At 43.1% G+C, this 13644-nt stretch overlaps 1 protein-coding gene across 4 annotated transcripts in view; it reads left to right on the plus strand.

Annotated features, from left to right (window-relative positions):
• SYT6 (synaptotagmin 6) overlaps positions 1-13644 on the plus strand; it is a 140189-nt gene that overhangs the window by 71905 nt on the left and 54640 nt on the right. For all 4 annotated transcript variants that reach the window (XM_081864979.1, XM_081864980.1, XM_081864981.1 and 1 more), the window contains exon 3: positions 1156-1714. In XM_081864979.1, the coding sequence (XP_081721105.1) occupies positions 1156-1714 (559 nt within the window). The remainder of the gene's footprint in view (positions 1-1155; positions 1715-13644) is intronic.

Here is a 13644-nt window from a genome sequence, read left to right on the forward strand (position 1 = left end):
AGCAGGGATTCTTTGGTAACTGTTTCTAAGGGCTCATAGCACAAAAAATGTAGCTTACAACAGGCCCCCAAACTCCTATTGACCCATAGTCCTTAAACACAGTATTTCCCCAAGGCAGTAATGCTTTATGGTTTTGGAATATGTGGCAATCCCAGCTGGCAGCATATAACTCTGGATCACTGGTCAGCAGTTCCTTTCTCCTCTCCTGTAAGTCATAAACAGCAAGCCGTGGGGCTTATTAAACAGACCTCAGAACTCTCAGGGGTACTGCTATTCCTTTCTGACTAGTATAACCAGCCCCTTGTAGCTGTGTTTCCTATTCCCACAAACTATAATTGCATTCTTTTATGTTGTCTCCAAGGCCAAAAATACCACTTGTTCCAAATATTTTGCTTCTGAACGGCTCCTTGCGTTCTGTTTGGTATGGATCTTAATTCCTAGAACTGGAAGACCATAACATTGTTCTTTTCAAAGTTTTTCACAGATCAGCATGAGATGCACTTCTTTATCTTCCATTGCATGATAGCTATCGAGAAACCAGTTTCCCTTGCGCTTACACAGTTCATTTATGACAAAGCCTTCAGAAGCTCTACAAGGGTCAGCACTATAGTCGTAGAGTAATTATATAATTGTTGAGTTGGAAGAGACCACAAGGGTTATCTACTCCAACCCCCTGCAATGTGGGGACTCTGAAGTTAGGAATCTCGTGTTTCACCCGCTTAGTCAGGGGTGCCTACTGCCTGTAACATCACTGTTGTGAAAACTTCCTACTCCCTCTCAACTGGCTGCTTTAAAAAATACTGTGTGAAAGTTGTGAGACCCTTTTCCCCCTCAGAAAGCTACAATTCCCAATCACACCCTCTTCCCAGGGAACTCTGGGAATTATACCTTTACAAGGGGAATGGGGGTCTCCTAATAACTCCTGGCACCCTTAACAAACTACAGTTCCCAGGATTCTTTGCATGAAATTATGGCCATGATTGTTTAAAGTGGTATGATGGAACTTTATAGTGTAGTTGGGCCCAGGAGAGTACCATATTTCCTATGTTCTCCCTGCCCTTCCCCATTTTGCATCCTATCTCTTAAGTGGGGCCAGATACCCAGGACAATCTTCTCCCAGCATACAACACACTAGCCTTTTCTTATCTCTTGCAGGCACATTTCCTTCAAGAGGCACCTGCCCAGGCAGATGCATGTTTCCAGTGTGGACTATGGTACAGAACTACCACTTGCGGCGGAGCAGCCAACTTGCATCGGCCGGATCAAGCCAGAGCTGTACAAGCAGAAATCCGTGGACTCTGAGGACCCTAAAAAAGAGGCAGAAAAAAACTGTGGGAAAATAAATTTCGCTTTGAAATATGACTATGAGAACGAGACCTTGATTGTGCGGATTCTCAAGGCCTTTGACTTGCCTGCCAAGGACCTCTGTGGCAGTTCCGACCCCTACGTCAAGATCTACCTCTTGCCTGACAGGAAGTGCAAGTTCCAAACCCGTGTGCACAGGAAAACGCTCAACCCCACCTTTGACGAGAGCTTTCAGTTTCCTGTGCCCTATGAGGAGCTGACCAATAGGAAGCTTCATCTTAGCGTCTTTGACTTTGACAGGTTTTCTCGGCATGACATGATTGGTGAGGTGATCTTGGAGAACCTCTTTGAGGCTTCGGATCTTTCTCGGGAGACCTCCATCTGGAAGGATATTCAGTATGCCACAACGGTGAGTAGGCGGCTTTTGCCATTAGTGTGGAGAGACAATAGCACACCAATGCTTGGATGAGTTTGCCGTAGCTCCGTAGGCCAAGCTGCACTTTAAAATGAGAGCTTTGGCACAGAAGGACCATCAAGTGTTCTTCTTTTGAAGGTGTGGATGATACAGTGTCAGTTTCGGGTATTAAATGGTCCTTGGGCCCTCATGGGTCCCTTCTTCTCCTGGCTTCTCCTTCCTTCTGCCCCCTCACTTACCCTGTTCTTTGGAATGCTGCTCCTCGCTGTGTTCATTGTGCATGCATTCACAGAGGAGAAGTCGAGCAGGAAGGGAAGGAGCAGAAGAGCCAGGAGGACCTAGAAGTGGACAATGGGTTTCATGCAGCAAAGTCCTGGTTACTTGAGATAGCCATCAATAGCTGCGTACAGTTTAAGCAGAGCTAACATCCATTCAAACATCCAGTCATTCATCTAGGTCATGGGTGATTACATTAAAAATAGTAATATTGTGAAGGTACCACAGTTCACACCAACAGAGATTCATTTTGCAAAATCTTGGTCTGATTTACATGACAATACTCCCACTTCCTTGATAGGTCTTTCTAGGCAAATGTTGATAATCCTGGGTGAGATGTACTTACACCCAGGTTTTGTCAAATTGTGGCAAGGAAGGAAGATGATGGCATAGGGCTGGACCAAGACATTTTGCTACTCAAGGCAAAGGAAAATATGGTGCCCCCCTCCCCCCACAATGCCACATACAGATGCTGGAAGATTACTTTCACACCGGCGATGGCACAGCTTTCCCCACCACACCTGAGGGCTATAGGCTGTGTTAGAGTGTGTGGGGCAGGTTGTGTAGCTGGAGATAGCTCCATCTCATGCAATCTAATGGTAGGGCTGGCCATATCAGGGTAGATTTATCTGTAACAGGGTAGATTTATGTCTGTTTCAGGGAATCAAAACATGAGAACTTCCTTGTTGTTCAAAAAATAGGCAAGGTCAAGGGCAGGCCTCTCCATGAGCCACAGTTTGGAAGTAGTGCACTGGTTCTTGGTTGTAGGATCTGTTCTGTGCTTTAAATTCTGACAGCTTTGGCGGTAAAAGGTGGGGGACTGCTCACAATACATCACCATTGCAATTTGCATAGTCTATAAATTGTTTTTAAGTGTCTTTCTTTGTCCTTGGGATATTGCACTTTAATTATACGGGAGGGGCTGGAAATACAGGGAAAGGTGTACGTGGAAGAGAATATTGCCGCAAGGACTGGGGTCTACCCTCAGACTTTCACTTACTTGCATTTTAAGCAAAACTGCCAACTCATATTCAGTATTACAACCCGTGAAATCTAGACATTTGCTTTATTTTAAAAAATGCTGAAGCTGCCAAACTATATTATTACATGCCATATTTTGAGCTTTTCATTACTATTTGAATTCTCAGTTGTTAATAAGGGTTAGTGAGTGGCAATTGAAGCAGGCAAATCTTAACAGAGAATCTTCCTCCCATACATTTTAAGTCTGATTTGCTGAATCAGTTATTCAAGTTTCTTTGTCTCTCCTTTTAAGCATCTCCCCACCCCCACCCCCTCATAACAGTGCATTACTCTATATCCACATTCTGCACTGAGACCAGATAGGGTCCAAAATTAATGATCTCCATCAGACCATGGATGCATCATTCCCATTTTAACGCCATACCAGGTCAGAGCTCCTTGTTGAGAAGGAGTCTATACCCATATGCTCCCGTGTTTCTCTGCCAGTTGAATAAGATGGAAGAAAAGATAACCAGAACAGATGGTAGTTTCTAGGTATTTGAGGACAGTACTAAGCATATCCATGATTAAAGCCTGAGGACTGATTTTGCCGTGGGGCAAATGTGGCCACCCAGACCTCTCTGTTTGGTCCGAAGGACTCTCCCAATACCACATCCCATTTCCTAAGGCTCCGCTCCATGTTTTCCTTGAGTGCTTTTTTCCTGGCTGGAATGTGTTCCTGAACTATGATAATTCCTCTTGTTTGCCTGGATACAGCACAGGCAGAGGAGCACAGGTGGGAATAGAAACCCCTGGCGTTTGTGTGACTGAAATTCAGCCTACTGTACAAAAGGTAAGAGGCACATATGTACCTCTGCCTACTTTTGCATCTGGTCCCACCCACCACTGGAATGATTGCCCTGGGAGGTTGCTAAGGAGAGACTTTGATCCCCCTACCACTGTTATAGAGGTAGGTCATTCAACACCTCAACAGGGAGGGTGAAAGTCTGTGTCCTTGTAAAGTGGGATGAAAAATTATGACAAGTACTTGGGTACAGCCAGCTTGCTGAAGCCAGCAAGTTGAAGGTGGTGCCAAAACATTGTCCTTTCATTGTTCCAACTCTTGCAGATTTAATATTTAGATAATGCGACTTAGTCTTGAACACCCAGACAAAGGTGATAGGATAGAGCTTTTGGGGACTTCTTCTGCATGGAAATACCTTTGGCAAGAGGGACTTGGCAAAGCTTTTCCTCCTGGCAACTTGTTTTGAAAACCAGAAGTGTGAACAAAAAAGGTCTTGTAGTTCTGTGCAGGTTTCAGGAACCTCCCAAAATGGTGTCCCAAGTTGGAGGAACAGGGGAGGCTAGGGGAGGCCAACAACAGCAAAAGGAAAATACTGAGGACAGCAATGATGGCAAGTCCCAGCCCCCTGGCACTTCCAGGTGCTGGTGCAGGTCTTCTTGCACTTATTTTGAAGGAGCAGCTACTGTCAGTTAAAATTAATGTCAAATCAAAGGATGTGTCCAGGGTCATCTCTAGTTTAGCTCTCGTATTGGCCAGCAATAGCTTTGCATCGATAGAAGAGACCTATATGGACTGGTTGAGTTGAAAGGTTTGTTTGAGGAACTCTAGTGCATTGGCTCAGACTAGCATGGCTACTGTGCTCTGGTCTTGGGACAATCAAATGTTCTCCTGTTCCTTTCATGTTTCCTACCTTTCTATTACTCCAAGGAATTACTCTCTGCTCCAAAATTATGTTCTTACTGTGAAATAGATTGCTTTCCAGACCTTAATACAGCTGTTTGATTTCCCCATGCCCTCACCTAGATTTTTCTATCTAATCTGTCCAAGATACTGCCCTAGAAGGAAGTTGATCAGCTTGCTTTATATAGCCCAACTTTGAGAATCATCTCTATAGATTTTCCTTTTTTTCCTTTTTAATAGATCTTTCCAATCAAATCTTCTTCAGAAGAGTTTGAACAAATTTGCTTTAAATGAGAAGTTACAGAATCCGACAAATTGATTTTTCCTCTCGGAAGTGCTGAACCTGGGGAATTGAGCATGGGACTGGAGCTTTAAGGCTGCTAGCTGCCTGGGGAAAGTTTTAATATTTTGGGCAAGAGGAAATGATGATGGTGCAGTGGGGTATATGGCCTGGTACTGAGCATGTAATTAGTCCCAGAAGTGCCATTGCCTGAAGGCCTTTCTTGAATCCTTGCCCTCTAAGCCCTCGGTGCTGTACTTACCCCAGAAGCAGCACTGTTGTTGCTATGCTTCAGGAGCGCAGTCTCATTATTCCCATGCAAAGCTCCCCATTTATCATTCTAATAGCGTAACTGTCTCACAGGTTTGCAAACACTTCTGCAATGTTGTTGTGATTGCCAACAGCCCAGGAAAACAGTAAGATCCTTAGCAGATGCTGCTAATTTGTTTCAAGCAGTAGCCCTCCTAATCGGCGTCATAAATATGCATTAAGGCTTAGCCAGACCTCACCCAAGGATGCTAATGCTTGGCCCTAATGAAGTTCTTAATCACGCCTCCTCGGAATGCTGCAGACAAGAAAGTCAAACCTAGTTTTTCTTCCAAAATCTACATTAGGGCAATGCCTTGATTAGACCAGCCAAAATGTCCCCAGATAGGATGTGAACATTTGAGTCCTCCAGGACTTTTCATTGGATTAGCTGAGGTGGTAAACAAAATCGGGCGGGGGGGGGGAGTTGGAGCCATGGAGTCTGCCCAAACTCAGGAGAAGGAATGTGGGAAGAATTAGCAGGCACTGAAATATGGGTCTGTTAGGTTTCGGGTGGCATTTGGTATGGCAGGGAAGGTACTGTCGCATGTAACACAGTCTCAAAGTGGTGAGAGACTACAGTGGTTCCAAATGCTTTTCCTAGGGTTTGGTTTCCTTGAAATGAAAGTCAACGGAGACTGTGGGGTCTTTAACATATAAGGTTTTATTTACACATATACACAACCTGAGCAAAAGATGGAGGGGTTCACAGCATTAACACTCCACTGAGAAACAGGTTTTTTTTGGGGGGGGGGAGTTGCATTGTTTCAAAAGCCTTCAAAACCTGTTTGAGCTAAGGTGACAGAGGAACAAAATAATTACGTATATACACCATGGGAAATCAAATGTCTCTCAAGCAGCTTTCAGTTCTCTTAGAAGCTATTGACTATTAGGCAATTTCTTCATACTTGGCATGGGGCTCCCCATAGGCTGTTTCAACTCCTTGATTACTGTAGTGTGTATGCAGATTAAAGTGTGCTCACATCATCTTTATGTATATGGATTACGTAATGACATGGGCTGCTGGGTTAATTGAAAAAACAGGAAAACTGAAACGCTTCTGTAAAAAGAAAGAACTAGCCGCTCATGGTATTTGTGGCCTTGAATAAGGATCCTCCAAGTGAAACCATAGCACAACACAACACAAGGAATCTCTGTCATGCTCTGGAAATTTTAGAGATAATTTTTTTTAAGTATTCCACATAGTTTTATCTGCTTCAGATATGTACAGTGAAGCGACTGGTGCTTTTACACTGCACAAAACCTCACCTCTCAATTGGCTGCATGGAGTTATGTTGCACAAAAGCTGCCGGCATCCATCTGTCTTGGGAAACAATGGAGGAGTGCACCTTTGTGGGTGAAGTCAAACTGTTAGAAGGTTGCAGAGCCTGCTGTGGAAACTGATGTAGGAGAGATATGTTTTGTTGCAGCTGGGGCAGACGACGGCATGCAGTTGTTCTGCTGCAGATGCATCATGGTCTTTCTTCTCTCTGTGCTCCTCCCAGCGGTCATTCCTTCTCCGGTCACTGCTATGGATGCATGACCTGACTGTCCCCAGGCACTGGCAGGATTGATGTTGGCAGCCTTCATGTTACATTTGCAGACATCTTTGTAACACAGAGTTGGTCTGCCAACTGGCCTGGTGCTGGAAGACAGCTCCCCATAGAGCACGTCTTTGGGAATCCTGCCATCTTCCATTCTGTGGACATGGCCAAGCCAGTGTAGACGTCACTGAGATAGAAGAGCAAACATGCTGGAACTTTTGGCATGGGAGAACACATCTTTGTTTGGAATTCTGTCCTACCATTTGATACCCAGAATCCTCATCATGTGGAAGGCATTGAGGCGTCACTCCTGATGGTTGTGAAGTTGCCCACAACTCACTTCCATAAAGCAGCATGCTCAACACACAAGCCTGGTAGACCTTCATCTTGGCATTGGACGTTAGCATCACACTCTTCCAAATACTCTACCACTGAACTGCAGTTCTTTCTAAATGTTTGTGCTAAGGTATACATTGTTTGCACATTTTACACATTGTGCATGTTTTACTCTCAGAAGTGCATCATAAAATCTGCAGAAATATGAAAACTGAAGGGTTACTGCATCCTGATCCACGTCTTAGTCTGGGAAATGCAGACGTGGTCGGTTTACCTGCAGAGGCAGACTGGACAAAATCCCTGAGCATCCTTAGTCTTTGTTCCATAGCAAAGAAACAACCTGAAAGACTGCCAGATTTCACACCTGAACATTTTTTTTTTCAGAAGCAAAACCTTCCACTCGTATTGTTAGTGATGTCTTGTCCAGGACAAGACAAGAAAAGATAAAATAAATGAGAAAAAAGAATGAATGCCTGTTATTAATTTCGCACCTAATGAAGCAGAAAGAAGTATAAATAAACCTTTTTATTGTTGGACCTCTGTCTGGCTGGTGATGAACATTTACATTTTAGGCTGTTTTCTCTGTCACAGTATAATACTGCTGCTATTGGATAACCAGCTGCTGTGCTCAAGCTTTCTCTTTTGAAATAAGTAGTTATGCCTTGACATACTATCATAAGTCCATAGGGATAGGCAAATTTGCCAGTTTGGGGTTCTCATTTTTCCAGTCTCCAGTGCTCCACATCAGGTTATGATTTTTTTTTTAAGTCCTTGTGAAAAATTCATCAGCATTTTAAGCTAACTTTCTTCTAATATGCACATTTTTGTTTACATATTTGCCCAGCATATATGGTTCTGCAGGCAGTTTTCACTAATATACTGCATATTTGGTATATTATTTTATATTGACATGTGCAGAATTTATGCAGTGCCGGGGTGAAGAACCCTTTTTAGCCTGAGGGTCGTGTTCCCATTTGGGCAACCTCCCAATGGCCATAATCCAGTGGTTGGCACGACCTGAGGCAAAAGAGGATGGAGCAACAAAGTGTAAATTTTACCCCTGTATAGTAGGCTTGTTTCTTATAAACACTCCTCACTATCCTTCATCCAGACAAGCAAGAGGCATTATCAGAGTTCAAAGACCCATTCCAGCCACACATACCCTCCAACCTTCCTCAGAAAATAGGGATATTCAGCAAAAGCACTTGGTGTGAGAAGCGGGAACAGTGAGGGGGTGTCTTGGAAAGAGTTCTGAGGGTCAGGTAGAGAGGCTGAATTTGGTCTCTGTGCCTGAAGTTCCCCACCTCTGCCCCAGCATATGCATTTTAGTACACATTACTTGCTTGGAGAGCTGCACTGCAAAATTTGGAGAACTGTGAATTAGCATAATGGTTCTGTTTGATTTGCACATTGTTTTGGGGAGTGTGAATTAGGTAGGTTCACTTTTAAATGCAGACTGAACTGAATTTCTTCCCCATCCCTAATAAGTTCTCACAGATTTTGTCAAACAGGGCCTTCCCTGAAGCCTGCCCAGCATGGTGGCCAATTTAATAAGACACATTTTCATGTTTCTTCATAGTCAACTGCGCTGTGACATGGTGAGTCACTTAGATAACTTGGGATTAATTGATGGTGGTATGAATACTGTGTAAAAAAGTAAATTGCAGCAGAGGGCCTCTTCACTGCCCTCAGCATGGGAAGCTGCACAGAATATATTACACAACTTGCTTAAGAACTAATTCAATTGCCAATCAGATTCTGGTGGGTTTTGATTCCCAGCAGTTTTTTCTCCCACACGTTGGGCTTAAATTTTGAGAACGGACAGCTGCCCTTTAGTTGCAAGACTGGCAATATGTTTCCTATTTCTGCAGGCAAGAGAGTTTTAGCCGCATGTATTTATGACCATCTTCAGTTCTAGATATCGTGGGGTCATCTACCCCCCCTTTTTTTTAGTGAGGCACCAAATGGTTCACTTCATCTCCAATCTCAAAGGCAAAAGCAAAAAAGGGCTGTGGCTCTGCTAGACATGACAACAAAAATTTTTTCCATCTAGATTTTCATTGATTTGTTGTCCATATTTCCAGAAGGGATTGCATGTGAACAGAATCCAAAATAGCCAAAACAGGTCACGTCCATGTGATCTGTTATATAGAATCATAGAATTGTAGAGTTGGAGGGGACCCCAAGAGACATCCCTGGGTGGGCTCAAGCCACCAGCCTTCTGAATGTTTTTGAGCATTCATCCTGATTTGTTTGCAGGGAGTTTAGACAACATTGACTTTTAGTGGACATTTATTATGATTGGCTTACAGAGAAGTTCTGTGACATTGTGTCTGGGATATAAATAAATTTAATAGGAATACCCTGCATTTCCCTGTCACTTTCCTTATTGCAAGAAGTTCAGTTCTGGAGGGAAGAGGATTCATTGCCCAAGAACACTAATCAATGTACCATTGCCAGTATGTGATTGAATCCTATAAGAACTGAATAAGAGCCTGCTGGATCTGACCTTTGGCCCTTCTAAATCCAGCATCCTGTTCTCACATTGACCAACCAGATGTGTGTGAGAAACCCACAAACAGGAAGAGCTTCAGAGTAAAGAGAATTGTTTCAGCTTTTTGTAACCATCTGTGAACACCAGGATACATATGTTAATAAATGAAAATTGCTACTTGGCTGGTAACTTAAACAGGCATATTTTGGGCTGATTAGGGAAGGAGATGTTGAAAAAGCAGGAGTGGGATTTTTTTGTGGGAGAAAAAGAACGTGTTTAAAAACATTCCACTGATACGTATGGAGACTGCAGCTATTCAATGGTGAGGGAAAGACACTCTGTTCATGCTCAGAGGTACTTTCTCCATATTATAGGACTTAGTATTGAAAACAGACTTTTCGGCAGAAACCTTGCATTAATTATATAATGGGGATGAAGAGACAAAGAGACCTTCATGCCCACAACAAGGCTGCAAGGGTGAATTATAAGAAACAAACAATAATGAAGATGGATGAAAAATGAGGAGACACTTACTGGTATATGGAGGGGAACACATTTTTGTGTTACCTGTGTGGAGGATGAAATTGCTCAGGGATGAGACAGCAACACTTTCTATATGCTCAGAGGCACGTATCTGATTGTGCCTCCCCTCCAAAGTAATAAAGTAATAAAGTGAATTGTTAAGGCACTACCAGTACTGAAAGCAGAATTCAGTTTGGATATTCAGCAGCTACTTCTGATCTGCAAATTCTGGCAGACATTCCTAAACTTGTCATTGCTTTTGTTTAATGTGCTTATGAGTCATGCTTGTGAGAATATGTGATGCTCATTTATGTAATCTCTGCATATTTTCCATTTTAACTTTTCTGTAAAACATTCAGTATTGAACATTCTAATATCATATTGAAGCTGGCAGAAATCAAAGCATTTTTAGTCTCACAACGTAAGTAAAACACTCCTGCATAACAGGAGCAGTGCAAGCATGAAGCAAATCACACATGTTCATTTCGGGCCTTGCATGGAAATGAGAAATTGATCACATCAGAAGGAATGGCAACACAAATGGAACTGGCTGGGATTCAGAGATGCAGATGAATGTTCTACAGAAATCCACAGCTTGAGGCTGGGAAAACAGAATTTTATCTCTGCATTTTTGATAAGCCTAGTAAAAAGAGGAATGTGGTTTGTGGACCATACACCCAAGGAAGAGTTATTGGGGGCTGTAAAAACTAAGAGGATTACTCTGACAACTCTTACCCTGGGTACTATTCTAATGCCAACTTTTATGTTTTCCAAAAGATGCTGGCATCTAGCTTTAGTTAATCTTACTAGTAGCAAGTGAACATCCAGGCATCTTTACGGTCTCTCTTTAGTGTGTTAAGGACTTGTTTCTTTACAAAGTTGCATCACTTTCTGTTGTTCAGTGGTGTGTTTATTACAATCTTGACTTTTCTAGGGAGCAGCTGCCTTCATAAAAGCAAATATTTAAATGGGGAATAAGATTTCTGCAGTGCCAGGCAATGCCAGGCAAACAGAGCCACACATATTTTTATTTTATTTTTTATCTACCAGAGCAAAAATGAAAGTTGGGCATTATTAGTCAAAGAGATGGAACACCATATCCATCTTGCTTAAATCATCCTGTCATTGCAGCTCTCTACAGAACTTTAAAGCATCAGTGCCATAGGTTTCCTCTTCTGTGGGTTCCTATTATCATTTATCACTCGCAAAAGAATTTATCATCCTGATGAGTGGTGGTAGGTGAAGAGAGAACAGGTGTACTGATGGGACCCACAAAGAAGTGAAATAATCTCTGCATGCAAATACACTGTATTCTCCTGCATGAGCTCTGTCCGTGTGAACCAAGCCCATCCACCCAGTCATGGGAGGTAGAAAACAAGTTTTGCCCTCTCCCAAATGTTACCTCTGGGACGCAGGTGGCGCTGTGGGTTAAACCACAGAGCCTAGGACTTGCTGATCAGAAGGTCAGCGGTTCGAATCCCCACGACAGGGTGAGCTCCCATTGCTCGGTCCCTGCTCCTGCCAACCTAGCAGTTTGAAAGCACGTCAAAGTGCAAGTAGAGAAATAGGTACCACTCTGGCGGGAAGGTAAATGGCATTTCCGTGCACTGCTCTGGTTCACCAGAAGCGGCTTAGTCATGCTGGCCACATGACCCAGAAGCTGTATGCCAGATCCCCTGGCACCTCCTTCTCAAACTGGGAAGCTTCCGCACAGCTTGGGGAGAGGGAGGAGTGATGACATCAATATGTCATGCGCATGGTGTCACCCCTTCCCCCAATCGCCCTCACAAGCTAGCACCCCAGGCCCTAACTGTTCCCCTATGAAAATTTTCACCTCACGCCACTGCTTGCCTCTCATTTCTTGGTGACCCATTACATGTAGAAAACCTCAGGAGCAGGCTTTATGTTTTAAATAGTTCTAAGTGTTTTGCAGTGTTTCACTCACTTCTCCTCAACATTTAACATGAGGAAATAATAGTTAGTTAGTTAGTTAGTTAGTTAGTTAGTTAGTTAGTTATTTCCAGTGCTTTTTTTCCTAAAAACAATGTTTAGGGGTGCTCTCATTTTGACTCAAGAAAATACCATTTTAAAATTCAAATTGGGGAAAATAAATACACGAAATGGACAAAAGTACAAAGATTCACAAAATGTTTAGGGGTGTGCATACCCCTGCGTACCCCCAGAAAAAAAGCACTGGTTGTTTCAGTGATTTGTATACTGCTTAATCACAGTCATCTCTAAGTGGTGTCTGGGAGACAGGGTACAATAAGAGTAAAAATGAGTTCAAACTAGGAAATCAATTACTAATGGCAACCGAGTAAGTTTTGGACTTGGCTGAAATTTAAAACCATAACCATTCTTTTCAGAACATCACACTGACTTCAAAATTGTTGCTCTGAAAGTTTAAACCTCAGCAGGCCTTGTTTAAAGAATTCAAGAAGAATTTCTCTGGTGTGGAAGTTAATGTAGGATATTCATCACGCAAGCACAAATATGCTTGCTGAATAGAGAAGAAGTCTTGCAGATGAAGGCTTATGTTTATTTAATATTAAATTTCTCTCCTACCAATCCTCCAAGGAGCTCAAGGCGTGGTAGGCATGGTAGGAAGGCTGAGAGACAGTGATTGGCCCCAGGTCACCCAGTGAGCTTCATGGCTGAGTAGAAATTTGAACCCTGGTCTCCCAAGTCTCATTCCAACAGCCTATCCACAGCACCACACTGGCTCGCTATCAGCTTCTTGGAAGAAAAATGTCTTGGGGCAATGTTGGAGCTGCTGCAGCTCCATAGCTTTTTTCTTACCCTCTTTCCGATAATGTGTTGCAGAACACAACAACTGCTGTGGCATCATTGCGCCATGTGTTTTTCTTTCCTAGCCTAACAAGGGCAGAGAAACACTGGGCCCAACTGGAATGCTGCATCTGTAGATGTTAACAGGAAGAGCAAAGAAGCAGTCACAGGACAACATCAGTTTCATATTTGTTGTAGTGTCCAGATCTGCCTCGTGACTCTACTTTATGCCTGTTAAGTAAAGGATGAGACTGGCACTGACTTCCCTTTGCCCCATCTGGTCAGAGACCACAGAGTGCCCTGTAGTTCCGTTATGCATCAGTTTACCTGCAAATAAACTGCAGCAGTGTGTCATCTGCACAAAGGGTTAAGAATGCACCTCCCCTCTTTCTACATTTTTTGCTCTGAGACTCTGGGCAAAGGGCCTCGAGGAAAGCCAGCATCAGTATTCTGATTTGCTTCCAAAGTTTCTGCATCTAGTTAATAATGAAAAAGGAACAACAAAATAAATTGTGGAGCAATCATCAGATTTTTATCTCCTTGTGAATCTGGGGATGTTACAGTAATGAGTGATTCTTCCAAAGTATGACTAATGCACAAGTGTAACCACAGATCAGCCTAGCTAGTAGAATGCAGCCCAGGGCCATTATATGGTAATGATATAAACACTGACTGAATGGAAGGAAGAGGAGAGCGTAAGTCAAATGCCGCCCC

Source organism: Podarcis erhardii, assembly GCF_964252035.2.
Source record: "Podarcis erhardii genome assembly, chromosome: 6".
In the NCBI taxonomy this organism is placed as follows: domain Eukaryota; kingdom Metazoa; phylum Chordata; class Lepidosauria; order Squamata; family Lacertidae; genus Podarcis; species Podarcis erhardii.